This window comes from Physeter macrocephalus, chromosome 13 (genome assembly GCF_002837175.3).
Source record: "Physeter macrocephalus isolate SW-GA chromosome 13, ASM283717v5, whole genome shotgun sequence".
Lineage (NCBI taxonomy): Eukaryota > Metazoa > Chordata > Mammalia > Artiodactyla > Physeteridae > Physeter > Physeter macrocephalus.
In genome coordinates this window covers 9421031-9436563 of record NC_041226.1, presented here as the reverse complement: position 1 = coordinate 9436563, position 15533 = coordinate 9421031, and the positions used below count along the sequence as shown (strand labels likewise).

Below are 15533 nucleotides of genomic sequence, written 5' to 3'. Positions count from 1 at the left end.
AATCCTGCCAGTAGCCATGTGACCCTGGGTAAATTCTTCTTTGTTCTTTTTTTTTTCCCAGTTTTATTGAGAAATAATCGACATATATCACTGTGTAAATTTAAGCTATACACTATCATGGTTTCATTTACATATATTGTGAAATGATTACCACAGTAGGTTTAGTTAACATCCATCAATTCATACAGATACAATAAAAATTTAAAAAAAATTTTTTCTCCAGTGGTAAGAACTCCTAGGATCTACTCTCTTAACAACTTTCCTAAATATCATACAGCAGTGTTAACTATAGTCATTGTATTATACGTTAAATCTCTAATACTTATTTATCTAATAACTGTAAGTTTGTACCTTTTGACCACATTCCTCCAATTCCTCCTTACCCCAACCCCCACCTCTGGTAACCACAAATATAATCTCTTTTTCTATGAGTTTTTTTGTTCATTTTGTTTTAGATTCCAAATATAAGTGAGATCATACAGTATTTGGCTTTCTCTGTCTGACTGATTTCACTTACCGTAATGCCTTAAAAGTTTCATCCATGTTGTCACAAAAGGTAGAATTTCCTCATTTTATATGGCTGAATAATAGTCCATTGTATATATATACCACAACTTCTTTATCCATTCATCCATTGATGGGCACTTGTTTCCATGTTTTGGCTATTGCAAATAATGCTTCTGTGAACATGGGGTACAGATATCTTTTTGAGTTAGTGTTTTGATTTCCTTTGCATATATCCCCAGAAGTGGAATTGCGAGATCATATGGTGGTTCTATTTTTAATTTTTTGAAGAACCTCCATGCTGCTTTATATTGTGGCTATAGTTGGGAAGATTCTTCAGCTTCTCTTTGTTTCAGTTGCCTTTTTGAGTTGGGGGTAAAATTAGCATTTGTCTTACCACATATGGTTATTGTGAAGATTAGGTAAGTTAGTACATGTAAAGCAATTAAATAATTTTAACATATAGTGAGTGTGCACTAGTTTTTTTTTTAAAGCCAATTTTCAAAGTAGCATTGTGAACCTTATAATTCCTGGTGGCATAAGGAGCTATAAACACTTTTGTGATGAGCCATATCTAGGAACCCCATTTCCATAGATGAGAATTCTCTTTCCTTGTGCACTAGAGAGCTGTTTAAAGGGACTGCACATTAAGTGCATTCAACTCCACAGAGTCACCAGTCCTGGAGTGAGTCTTAGGTCCTTAGTATTTTACCATTTAGGCCAATAAATAAAACAACAATAAATTCAGCTCATTCTTTTCCTCCTTTCCCTGCAACAGGATGGTTCATGTTTGGGCGAAGACAGTGGAGTTTGTTTTTAGGATGACAGACTAGTCTGCAGTATGCATTTTATAACTGACTGCGCCTTAGACTTCAACTAGACCTTTCATTGGAGTCAGAACTGACCATGAAGGAGAGTTACTGCCAAAGTTGACATTCTTTACTTGATATCCTTTTTATAGATACCATCTTAATTGCTTCTCAATAATTTACTGTTCCTTAATGTTATTCTTTTAAAAAAATTTTTTAATTTAATTTTTAATTGAAGTGTAGTTGATTTACAACCTTAATGTTCTTTCTAAACCAACATCCAGGCATATATAAACAAGGGCAGCAGCAATTAGTTGACAAAGAACAAGGTATTCAGGGATCCTGACTATTGAAAATTGCCCAGCAGCATGGGCTGGAATAAACCAGGCCAGAGGCTGGGGCAGTTTTAATAAATTCTTTTGTCCAATGCCCAGCCAGTTGACCAACTTCTCTTTTCCTCGTTATCTCTCTCTGCTTCGGTGTTTGTTTGTTTGTTTAAGTGTTTATTTTCCTATTCCTCTACCCTGGATTTTTTTCCTCAGCTGTATCTATTGTCCTTCCTCTAGTACATTTTACTATGTTTCCATCTGTACATTGTGGAAGAGAAGATAACTAAACCTTTATATCCTAAATTAGAAAATTTCCTAAATCCTCCTTTTTCTCTCAGGATCAAAGATTGCCTTCAATTAAGGGGCACCGTGAACTTTTAGTGTGCTTGATGAGAGCATTATTGCTCGTTTGGGTGGGATAACTTTTCACTGTGGAATTGTCCCTGGCATTGCGGGATGGTTAACACCCCTGGCCTCAGTACCAAGTGCCAGTAACACATTTCCAGTCATTGAGACCACCGAAAATGCCTTCACACATTTCCACACACCCCACAAAGTAGTGGCGGAGCCTCTGGTTTAGAACCACTGCTCACTAGGCAGTTAGAAGCATATCATCCCAATACTGAACTTGACTGCTCATTATCACCTGTTCTTTACAGTTTGATGGAGCAACTTAATTGCCAAAGTTTTTATGTCTAGAGAAAATCTAGCTATTTGAGCCATTAAAGCGGTGCCATTTACACTATACCCGTCACTTTTCACTTTTCAAAATTCAAGGTGTTGGGATAACCAAGTTGTTTATTGGTAGTATATATATATAAAGTATCTTAAGGAAAATATTAGGCTTTCATAAAGTTGTTGGTTTATGAAATGAGTATGTGAAAATGAGTTGTAACTTCCTCAAAGTGTATTCACTTTTACTGGGTTGGCCAAAAAGTTCGTTTGGGTTTTTTCTATGTTATGGAAAACCTGAAAACAAACTTTTTGGCCAACCCAATTATTTAGAGGATTAAAGTATATCTCTTTCAAAAGTGATTTTTAAAATATAGTACAAAGTGGACACACACTTTAGAATCTCTTGTACTAATGATTTGTATATCTGCACGTTGAGTATAATGTTTTAGTTTATAATGTTATAGTTTATAATGTTATATAAGTAATTAAGTTATGAATTTCTTAATTCTTTTCTATTTCAGAGAAAGAGATTTGAAGAAAACTGGGCACAGGTTCAGCAAAGCCAAGAAGAGAAACAGAAAAAGAAAAAAAAAGCAGAACAGTCATAGTAAAATCATGGAGGAAAACTCATTTGAAACCTTAAGTTATCTTACACCAGAAGATCAGGACCCATCTCAGAGTGAAGAGGAAGACTTAGAAGAGACCAAAAGAGAATCAGCGTGTTCCTTAACTGGTGGTCTGAGAAATGAAGTAGGAGATTTTGTGAATGTCCATAAAGATGAGAGGCAGGAAAACATAAATTCTGAAAACAGTTTGCCACACGTTATGTCTGTAGTTGAGTTGGACAATACACCAAAGAATTTCCTCCCCAAGGAAGATGATGACTTGTTTCTAAGTTTGTCATTGATGCCAAATGAAAGCTCTGTTTCTTATTCAACAGTGACTCAAAATCTCCCCTATGTAGCAAGTGATGACTGCCCTGGCACAAAGGTAGAAAAGCATATTGAAAGTAGGGATATCATGGCATTACATATCCAAGACCGATTTGTTGAAACGCCGTGCTCGTTTATGCCGAAGAAAGAGATGGTAGATAAGAGTCTTCTGAATGAAACAAGTCTGTACCATCAATATGGATCCAGAACTTCAGATAAAGTTTTAAGAAAGGAACAAGGAGTAAATACATCTAAAAACAGTTACTGGGCTTTTTTCTCAAATGATTTCTCTGATGAAGAATTACAGTTGGGCTCTGATAGACAACCCTATTTTGGTAGCTGGCCTGAGGGACCTAATAAGTTTATATGTGAACAGAGACCAAAGAGAGATAGATGGCAAAAACTGGCTCATCCTGACAACAGGGGACAATTGATTAAATTGATCTCTCCTTCTGAAGGAGCATCAGGACCAGGAAACAGTCCTGAAACATTGATAGAAGAGAAGCTATCGATAGAAAATGAAGATTTGTCACCTCCAACTGAGAATATAGATTCAATCATAGAAACAGAGACAAATATCTTTGGAAGCCACTTCCTTAAACTGGATAGCCTAAAGAATGCCTTACACTCAACAAAGAATAAAAAAAGGAGGCAGAAAAGGATTTTCACTTTGGCACCAAACTTTAACTTACTGGGACAGAGTCATATCAATGTAAAAGAAATGGGGAAATGTGAATTGTTAACAGAAAGCCATGGAATAAAAATTATTTTGGAAGAAGAAAAAGATGTAATTTCAGAAATAAATAATGAAGAGATTAAGCAAAACATTATGACCTTCAATCATCATCCATCATGGTTTTACTTTGACATTGTCAAAGATTCTCTTCTAAATGTTGGTGGACAATTTTATTCTCATTACCTGCTATTTAATAGACTAAGGCACTCTGTGTATTTTTACAAAAGCCCCATTCCTTCTCTTATGCTACAATATACATCTAGCTTTTGGAAGATATCTTTTACAAGCAAGAAACCGTTTTTGACTTTCAACTCTCAGAGGAGAGTAGATGATAAACTAAATGATGTAAGGTTCACTTCTTCAGAAATTTTAAGCAGCCCACCTGATACTTTGTACTCTTTTAGGGTCACTTCTGATCTTTACTTTTTAAATGAAAATTTTGGTGAAAAGCTAGAGACATGGGAAGAACCTAAACCATTACAGTTCTCACAAACAGAGGATAACCAAGATTTAACAAACACTGACTACTTGGATTCCCTTGAGCTACCATTATCACAAGAGTTTGCCTTTCAACTAGTAAAGCTATTTGGATCTCCTGGAGTTCCAGTGGGTAAATTGAGTTTATTTGCTACAAATAAAAAGTCCAATTTAACATGCGAGTAATTTTTGCGGTGTTTCTACCTCATGTTAGTGATTTCATGCAGTTAATTGATGTTGCGATACTTTTCGGTGGTGGAAGTGGAGGACACGTAGCAAATGGTGCTCGGTGGAGTCATGCCCCACCCCCCCACCTCCACAGCCAGTCGTCTGAAATGTCTTTGAGCGTGTTGAATACTTGGACTCTCAGTTTCAGTAGACAGTGGGAAGAATGAAGAATGAGACAGGCAAACAGTGATTATGTAACAAATAGAGATGGACTGCTTTCTTTAAGAAAAATCTTTCTGCTTTCTGTATTTCCCTTGTTTGGCGCATGACCCTTTCCTTTCTCATTCACATTATAGCTCATAGATATGAGAATAGTAAAAGGGGGACAATGAAGATTAAGTGAGGAAAATATATCTGAAATCAGTTGAATTTAATTTTTAAGAACTGTCTGAGAAGGGTACTGAAAAGAAGGTTAGGAAGGAGTCTGACTGGTTGACTTGAAAAGTTCCTTTGGGCTCTTAAGATTGTTTTTGGAAGTGAAAAATCTGAATTTAAAAAAGTGAAAATATGATTTTTTAATATTGTAAGTAAAATTCTAAGTAAATTTCTGCTAAATAGTATGCCTATGCAAGATGCTAAATATCTTAAAGAGGAAATGAGGCACATATCCCAACTTTTCCTTATCTGTAAGTCAATTGCATGTGTTAATGATTTCATGCAATTGCATGTGTCCCCTTCCTTGGGGACAGAAGCTGTAAGAGCCAAGAAGTAAAGCTCCAATCCCTGCATCCTGTATCTTCCTGATACTCTTTTTCTTCTGTACTTACCAGGGAGCCTGGGGTTCTCTAACAGCTTGATTTCCAATGTTTTTTACTTTGCTCCTAAACTTCTGCTGTTCTGGACAAACTTGGTCCACTCAGCTCAGACCCAAGATTAGCTAAATCTCAGAGTCAGAGGAGTCACAGCTATCAACCTGTTCTGGCATCATGTTTATCATTTTTGCAAACTTTGTGAATAATCACATCATAACTGTTTGCTGCAATTTTCTATCCTCCTAGATGTACCAAAGAAACATAGCAATTAAAAAAATTAAACTGCATTTGCTTTGGAGAATTTAAAAAGATAATGGAAGTCATTTTAAGTTGGGAATCTTAGTCCAAAGTCCATATTCTGAAGTCATATGCAAAATTCTTTGTGTCATTTTGTGCCATTTTTCTGGGAGAAGGTCCATAGATTTTAACAGCTTCTCGGGGACGTCCATGACCCCAAAATATTAACAAAATCACTGCCTTAGATTGGCACCAGAAAGCATGAAGGCACTAGTGGGAAAAGATTCTAAACCTCCTCCCTTGAATGCACAGTACTATCATAATCAACAATAATGATCCAGCATCCATTAATTAAGCTTTGGAAAGCTTTTTAGAGGAAATAGACCTCATTCATCAAGTAGCTTACCTTCTAAATGGGGAGACAAGACTAACAAAACAAAATTATTGCACATAGAAAATATAAATGAGAAGCTTATGAATATTTTATGAATGAGGTTAGCTGTGCTAAAGGGATTGTTGAAGAGAATATGGGGTTATGGTTTTGTCTGGGATGGCTCCAAATGGAAGTGAATTATAAGCAGTGCTTATACAAATATGATTTAAAAGAAAAACAGAGGGAAAGAATTTTACATTTGGAAATGGTGTATGCTTAAAAAAGGAAAGGAGAAAACTGGAAGTGGAGGCTGTAAACTAATTTGTTTACCTAGGTTGGACATGCAAAGCTCTGGTGTATCTATGACCTTGTAAATAAGACAGGGAACTCAAATGAATTCTAGTATTAGGAGGTCTGCAGACACAGTGGGATTATATAGTAGAGTCATACATAGGCCTGAAGAAAACAAACTACCCATGTTGCTAGGGATATGCGAGTATAGGAAAAATATTTTCTATGGTTTGGTATGGCTGATAGGTATAAATCAATGTTGGGACTTGCTTATGAGCATCATAATTGTAAGGATTTTTTCCCCCAGACACTCTTATGTGGAAGGAGCAATTTGCAAGAAAACTAAACTTGCTGTACTTGCCGTGTTTTATACATGTCACAGGAAAGGATGTCTACCTAAATTTTATGCCCTGTGACAGTACCACTTGAAGCTACTGATGTGTATATATTTGTACTTACATGAGAATATGAACTATGATACATATCACTTTACATATATACATAAGCATTTTTATTGAGTCTGGATATTGTTTACTAATAGAGATCTGAGACAGACTAACTCCTTTAGCTATCACTGAAATATCTTCAAAATCAGGCTTTTATCATTATGGTGGTCTAGATATCATGTTTGCATATCTTCATATTTAGGGTAAAAATATGTGTGACATTAGAGGTGAAATTTGTTCTCTTTTTTTTTTTCACAGAATCTTTGTTGCCTGACGACTGTGTGGTTCCTCTTGACTGGAAGACACTGAAGATGATCTGTTTGCAGTGGAAGACGTCAGTAGAGGTATATTTTTATGGCTTTCAAAGCAGACCTTCTCTAACTGGTTTCTTTTTTTTTAATTGATTTTTAAATTTTTAATACAATTTTTTTTTTTTTTTTTGTGGTATGCGGGCCTTCCCCTGTTGTGGCCTCTCCCGTCGCGGAGCACAGGCTCCGGACGCGCAGGCCCAGCGGCCACGGCTCACGGGCCCAGCCGCTCCGCGGCACGTGGGATCCTCCCACACCGGGGCGCGAACCCGGCTGCCCTGCATCGGCAGGCGGACGCGCAACCACTGCGCCACCAGGGAAGCCCTTTAATACAATTTTTAAAGGTTACTTTCCATTTACAGTTATTACAAAATATTGGCTATATTCCCTGTGTTGCACAATACATTCTTAAGCTTAGCTTATACCCAATAGTTTGTACCTCCCACTTACCCACCCCTATATTGCCCCCGCCTCCCATAATCACTAGTTTGTGCCCTATATCTGAGTCTGCTTCTTTTTTATTTTATTCACTAGTTTGTTATATTTTTTATATTTCACATATGCAATGTCATATAATGTTTGTCTTTCTCTGTCTGACTTATTTCACTTAGCATAATGCCCTCTAACTAGTTTCTTAAAAAAAAAAAAAAAAAAGAAAAAGAAAACCTGTTCCATCAAATGTAACATGAAGAGAGCTACATCCATTGTATTAAATTAGAGAAAGAATGTATGTGGATGGGTGGATAATCTATGCATGTTTCTTTCAGTTAGTCCCAAAGAGAAAGTTGCATTTAATTCCCTAACTTTGTTGTAGTGTAGGCTGGTATAAGGGCCAACTGTGGGTGACTGAGGTCCCTGTTTTAGGAGAGTCACTTATTCTTCTTTACATCTTTTTCTCCTGTCCAGCCCTCAATCTTATCTTGTTATAATACAGTAACAGCTACAAATTAGAGTCATATTTACTTGACTTGGAAGCACCTCATTATTGGTATGTTCTGGTGGTCCATGATGGTTCTGACAGGCTGTTAATTTTCCAGGTAGCTGGAGGAGGACTGGTTGGGAAGTTTAGAAAGGTAACAGAAACTCTGGAAAAGCCAGTTCTCTGTGTAATGTAATGAGGAGAGGGTGGCTGGTATTCTGTTTACATTAGTTGATAGTGACTTAAATGTGCCCAAAGGCAATGCCAGAGGTACATTTCGAAATAAATAGTAAAATCAAGGTTTAGTGAAACATAGAATTATATAGTTCAGGATAGTAGGTATTTCTTAACTGTTCATATAAACACAGCTGTGGGAGAAGTAGATTTGTTTGTGTGCTCAGGTAGTAAAACCAAATACATTTTTTTTGTACTTATTTCTCCTCATTCCCATGGAGACCTTTTTCCTACCTAAACATACACACACACACACACACACACACACACACACACACACGGCAATACTTTAAATGTTTAAACTGACATTTATGTTTATTATGTTTTTTCTCATTTGGGGAGTGTCCCTGTGCGAGTTAAATGATGGTGCAAATCTAATCCCAACGGCAAATATTAATCATTATTATATGTATTTTAATTATGATTTCTAGAAAAGACAGAAGAAGATTGGTTAAAAAAATGAGGATTCCTTGAACTGTAAGTACAGCTTATTCCAGAGACCTCTATATGATCAGGAGGAAATGGATGTTGACATTATTTGGTTGTAATAGCTCATATTACTACAATTGAAGAGTAAATATAAAAAATGTAGTCTGTTACCATAGCAACTCTGTGTGCTACTGCACATGTGATGTTTTTATTTCCTTTAAATGTAGATCTTTTTATGAAATACAACAAAGCTTAGATTGTTGCTGCCAAATTTATTTTCCAACTTTATTAGAATATATTTTAGAGCATTCTGTCAACACACAGTTTTTGAGGGATTTCCACTCCCTCACTTCCACCCAGATTGATATGTGATAATGGCTGGGAATTAGGGATATAGGTTATATTTAAATATTAAAAGATTCTCTAGGAAAAGAGGTAAAATATGTAGACAAACTCATGTTTTAAACTTGACATCAAGTGACATTAAAATAAACACATGGCACTTTTTTTTCAAATGCCTAAATTATGAAATAAACACAGCTGCTATGATTTCAGTATGTATCTGTCTGCATTTGATAAGAATTGAATGTACTCTGCATTTACCATATGTTTTCTCTTTTTATTGTTTCCATTTCTCAGCTAACTAGAAATACACATATACCCAGTAAAAATGTTTTTGTTTGTTTTAAACATGGTTCTGCTGAAAGAAGAAGGGGAAGGACTAAAGATCTGGGAGAAGAGTTTAGAGATTTGGAAAATGTGGGATAAATATAGGAGGGGAAGAGATGAGAGGCTATGAGGAATTCCAGAGAAAGGAGGTGAAGAAATTCATTCATTTGTTCAAAAATGTTTATCGAGTTGCCTCAGTTCAGACATTGTTCTACACACTGAGGGTATAGCAGTGAAAACATTCCTGGCCTCATGGAGTTTATGTGAGGCTTCCCCTCAGTGTGACACCAGTATAAGCAGCATGCAACAAGCATGGGTATATTTGGCAGTAGCTAATTCCAGAGTGTTTTCTATCTGCTAATTTTGTGTCAAGGACACTTTATGGACCATACTTTTTTGATTTTTATGTTCATCTTCTACATTCATGCTAAACGAACTGCCCTCTGTGAACCTCACAGAGCAGTCATCCCTAATTATTTGTCCTCTCGTTGGGGAATTTTATGAGTGCTGTAGCCCTGTACAGGTTTTTTATAATTGTAATGAGAATGGGCCTCCTAGTTTTGTGTTTGGCATAATGATCAGTGGGTGTCAAGGGGTAAACAGAAATTTAGAAAGAAGGAAATAGCAGGAGAATGTGGTTGGCTCTGGGAGCCTCAAATCCCTGCCTATTTCAAAATCCTCTTCCTGCTGGTGGCCAGGGTGTTTATATTGCCTTACTTCTTTAAGGACGTAGGGCAGAGTGCTGGATAGAGGATGGGTTCGCATCTTGAAGCTACTGCTGACTGGCTATGTGACCTTAAACAAATTACCCTCTCAGAGCCTCAATTTCTTCACCTGTAAAAAAATTACATTTATAATACCAACCTGTCATGGGGATAATAAATGAGGATTAAATGAAATAACTTGTGCAAAGTTCTTAGAATAGTGCCTGAAAAATAATAGGCTCTTAGTTAGGGTTAATTCCCTTCCCCTAAGTACCTTAGTTGGTTACAGCTTTGTGTTTGAAATGCCCCTGGCAAAATAGAAATTGTGTTATCTAGGACAGGGGTCCCCAACCCCTGGGCCTTGGACCGGTTCAGATCCGAGGCCTGTTAGAAACTGGGCCGCACAGCAGGAGGTGAGTGGCGGACGAGTGAGTGAATCTTCTTCTGCATTCCCCATCACTCACATTACCGCCTGAACCATCATATATCCCCCCACCCCGCCACCATCCGTGTAAAAATTGTCTTCTACGAAACCGGTCCCTGGTGCCAAAAAGGTTGGGGACCACTGATCTAGGAGAGCAACATATCGACTCAATAAACTTGTTAACACATTTGCATGAATTAAGTGTATTTATTATTAACTTTACAATGTAAATAGCTGGGTCATCAGGGAATGGGACATAGACCAAGTTTTGATTTAGAGACAGGAAGTTGGATATAATCAGGAGGACAGGCTCTTGAATGAGGCAGGACCAGGCAGGGTGCAGGGCTGTGGGGACAATGTGAAGTTCTAGATGTGAGGGGGTGGCATAAATAGGTCAGGAGTTTGGGAAACTGACAGCAAACTCCATTCATGTCACCATTTTGTCTGGACTTGTCTGGGCTTGTGTTTGTTTGTAGTTGAAGTCTCCGTCTTCCTGGTACTGTTAAAGATCCTCATCATCAAGAAAGAGTGCTAAGTGCCAACCTGAAGGATAATTTAGAGCGATACACTCAGTGGATACCGAAATTGGTTTGAATAATCTGTTCAACTATTCTTAATCAGTTTCCTGATTACTAATAAAAAACTCAACGAAAGAGGTAACAACTTGAACATTTTATTTTTAATTTTGAAGATATTTGCCCTACTTTATTTCATGAAGAAAATAAGGCACAGAAAACTTGAGTAGCTTATTTTTAAAATTGCATCAGAATAGAAGGATAGGCCCTATATCCAAGTATGGGTCCATGATTCCATTTCTAGATTTCTGAAATCCAAAAACCTCTGAAAACCAAAAGCTGTTTTTATTTTGTTTTGTTTCTTAAATGTTTGGCATGAAAACTAAGTTGGCAGCAAGACTTGACCCAAACAGACAGGTTAATTTTACTCCTTATTTATCCCACTTAGTGTGACTCTTCAGACATTTTACTGCAGAAATATTAATGTGTTACATTACCAGGGGTGCCCCAGACCCCACTTAGAACTTCCTAAATTCTGAAACATATCTGACCTCAAGGATTTTGGTTAGGGATTGTGGGACTTGCACTATACTACAATAATAATTATTTCTATTATTACTATTATTTTAGTTTAATTGTACTTAACAAACTTCAAATACAAAAATTCGTATTTGAAAAATATAAATTAAGGGGTGATTTCTCATTATTCAACATGTAGGCCTTTATGTAATCTCTCTGTTTTCAGAAAGGGAGTGTTGCCTGCCTTATCTTGCCTCTTACTCCTCCTCATCCTGTTTTATCTTCTCCAGAGAATAAACCTCCAGGCTTCTGTAGAGGGTGGGCAGCTGCCTGACTGTATGGACATTTGTTTCTTAAACAGACTTTCAACTGACCTTCCTGTTTAGAGCCCCACGTCCAGCCCTAAATCTTCCAATTCCTGAAATTTTAGGGGTTATGCAGAGTAAATGGTACTGTTTCTTGGCTTTCTGTAATTCAAGTTTTATTTTTAAATTTTTTTCCAAATTAATTAACACTGGGCCTTTTGCTTTCCAGTGTTTGAAATTTTGTTGCTGTGATCTTCTCTCTTTTCTTACAGTTTATACTTGAAAATAATAATGATTACCCGCCCTGCCAAAAAACCTTTACATTTTCGTGGGGTTTCAGTGAGGGAGTGGAAGTTAAGTATTTGAGTTCTGTCTGCTTAATCAGGAACTGAGCACTTTATTTTAAATAGCTCAATGTTTTTCCTATGTTCATTTTGTACAGTTTCAGTTTCTCTTTCTACTAGACTGTGAGTCTCTTCCAGACAGAGACCAAGGTCTTCAGTGTTTGGTTGAACTCCCTAAGGTCTTGCTCTCTGTGCAGGCTCCTAGAGCTGTTGTAAAACTGGACTTACCTTTGGCCTGGGATGGGATGATTTCAGGGAAGAGCTGATCAGGATTAGGGTTGAAGCAGAGGAGACTCTGGCATCTGGCAAATGTTTGCTTTCTTAGGAGACTTCAACAGCAGCAATTATGGATTTCTAATGAATACATTAGAGTCCACACCACCGTGGCTGTAAGTAAGGGTAATATCATAAATATTTAACAATGAGTATGGCAGGGGTGGTGACCAGTTCTGAGACTCCTTTGTACTGTATTGATGCATACCAGCTAACTACCCACCTAGGCTTGTACTTAGGTTCCAGGATGCCCCCAGCTTTCTCCAGCTCCTGCCTTTATTACCTTGCCCTAATTTCCAGAATGGAGCTTTAGAAAAATGGGTTGGGGCTACTTTCCCCACCTCCCAGGCTTCCTCCTCAAAGCTTATACAACTCAAGTGTCCCTATGCACAGTGGCAAATACTAGGTGCTGTGGAAATAGAATTATGGTCATCACCTTTGGGGAGGAGTGTGATGCCAAATAGAGAGAGGGAAGGAATATAGGAGGCAGAGGCAGTGTGAGGTTAGAATGAGCAAAATCAGTCTTATCCAGAGGACATTTCTGCATTAGCAGACTTATCCTAGGCCACCAGAGTCCTGAGCATTTCCCCTGTCAATTCAGCCAAGCAGACATACTCTGCATGACTGCTCTCCCCTTGTCCCCCTTCCCCTAACCTCTTCCAGCTTCCTGCATCCTCCATCGAGCTACTAGGGGAAGGATAAGGGAAGAGCCAGGAGGGAGCAGTTTTAAGTAGAGAGGCACTACCTCTGAATGGCCAAATAGTGCAGACTGTGGTGGAAGGTGAGAGCTGGAGGTGCTGTAGCAATGAGGGGTCCACCATAGAAACAGCTAAGCAGGCACAGAGGGATACTTTCCTGTCCTTTCAATTCATGTCACTTATGTAACAAGGTGAATAAGTATGTATATAAGGCATTATTTTGAGTAAAAAATGAGATAAAAGCTTTTGGTAGGTGAAGAAAGGACATAGGATTAGAGAAAATTGGGAAGCTATTACCTATATATTTTAAATGGTTCTACTATGTTTCAGGGTACTATGTTACAGGGTCTTTGGTTAGGCTGCTTTGGAAACTTCATCTTGGTTTCAGACTTCTGCCATCTTGGCATCTGCAGGGGAGGAACCCAGGGCTGACTTACAATTAAGCATTCCAAATCGTGGGGTATTTGGAACTGTAGGTTTGAGGGTTAAATTCCTGGTTTCCAGTGGCTCTTCCTTTGCACCCTCTTATTTTTCCACATCTTGTTAAACAGTAATAATTAGAGAAACATTTGAATGTTTCTTCATTTGCCAGAAATTACTCCTAAGATTATTTTCTTTATGTCTATCATGGTAATGGTTTGTAGTGCAGCAACGTGAGATTGTGCTGGTCATCACCTTCTAGAGAAATGGAACAGAACCTTAGAGCTGAAAAGCTGGTTGGGTGAACTGAGGGCATGAAGGAGTGTTGTCACAGGGATCCTCTGACTCGGGGGTAGCCTTCCTCTCTGGAGGCTGCCACCTAGATAGGGCCAGTAAGGATCTGAACGTAGATACTATCTGGGAGCAGGGTGGTTCTCAGATCTGCCAATAAGGTCACTGACTGTTTACATTAGTCCTTAGCTGACGTTATCACTGTCTTTTTTCAGTCTTAATCTTTAGTAAATCCCAATTCAGACTCATCTACTGAGAAAGCAGTTAGGGTCCATATACAACTATTGAGCATCTCTGAATGTCAGACGCCGTGTTAGCTCTTGGGGTGACAAGGGCAACACTCACTGTCCTTGCCTTTGAACTTACAGTCTAGTGGGAGGAAACAGATATACAAACAGATAGCTTTAAACAGTGTGGTTCTGAGGAATAAATTGGGGAAAACAGAGCTTGTTGAGTAGTTAAATCTGGGAGCTAAGAGAAAGGAGAAGTGTCTGGGATCACCTTCAGATACTGCCAACCATTTTCTCCTCCTTGAACTCTCCCTCCCTGGGGCTCCACACACTATCTTACAGTTCTGTCTCTCGTACTGTCCTTCAGTAGATCCACTTCAAAGACTGTCCTTAAATGCTGTCCCCGAGCCCCCTCTTCAGCCGTCTGCTGTATTCTCTATCTTCTTCTCACAGGGAAAGGACTTCCAAAGCACTGTCTCCAGCTCAGATCTCTCTTCTAATAGCACATTCACATTTTCCAGCATCTACTTCGTCGCTTCAGCTGCCACAGGCACTGCAGACTCAGTGTGCCAAAACTTCTAGCCCCCAAAGCTGTGTGTCTTCCTGCTGCCCTCTCCCATGCTTCCTGGGACACCCTCTATAGAAGGAAATAGAAATGGACAGAAGTCTTATGCAGCACTGTCCAACACAAATATGTCAGCCACATATGTAATTCAGACTTCTCTACTAGCCAAGTTAAAAAAGCAAAAAGAAACATGAAATTAGTTTTAATAATATATTAACCCAATACACAGCATGTTATCACTTCAACACATAATCAATATAAAAATTATTGAGATATTTTACATTCTTTTTTTTTCATACTGAAGCTTTGAAATTCAGTGTATTTTAATTTCAGTTTGGACCGGCTGTTGTTCGGACCAGTATTTCAAGTGCTCAATAGCCACATGTGGTTATTGGCTCCTATGTTAGAGAGTGCAAGTCTAGAATGAAAAAGGTAGTATTTGAGGCTGGGCAAAAACAGTCTTGTAAGAAGTATTGTAGATACATGGAAGTATGATAGGATACATACATTATAAGCATCACTATTTTTATGATTCATGTATATTCTCTATTCCTTATGGTTTCCCCCTAATATTTAGAGAAGCTTTTGAAATTTCAGTGTTTCTCAGAAGTGCTAAGAATACTTCCTCCAATGCTGGGAAGGGAATTTTCAAGAGAGTAGCTCATCTCCCTCCCCTCCCCACAGAACCCCAAGAGGAAGGAGAAATTGTCAGCACAGAGCCCCCCGTACTTGGATACTCCCTTCCACCGAAGCTTATTGTGCAATCTCTGGGTTTTGTTTTAGAAGGAAATTGCTTTTCTTCACAATTCCTTTCCAAAATTTTCATACCTTAGATGCCAGAAACAAAATGTATTTACTTTACAATGGTTATTACAGCCAAAGCCACCATATATCCCG

At 38.1% G+C, this 15533-nt stretch overlaps 1 protein-coding gene across 6 annotated transcripts in view; it reads left to right on the top strand.

The window, feature by feature from the left end:
• N4BP2L2 (NEDD4 binding protein 2 like 2) overlaps positions 1-11132 on the top strand; it is a 75777-nt gene extending 64645 nt beyond the window's left edge. For 3 of the 6 annotated variants that reach the window (XM_028497496.2, XM_007105451.4, XM_028497492.2), the window contains 4 exons: positions 2839-4595; positions 7048-7133; positions 8682-8727; positions 10953-11132. In XM_028497496.2, coding sequence (XP_028353297.1) covers positions 2839-4595; positions 7048-7133; positions 8682-8705 — 1867 coding nt within the window. In that variant the 3' untranslated portion in view covers positions 8706-8727; positions 10953-11132. The other 3 variants (XM_028497494.2, XR_008618945.1, XR_008618944.1) reach the window with 3 other exon arrangements.
• Positions 11133-15533: the final 4401 nt, after the last annotated feature.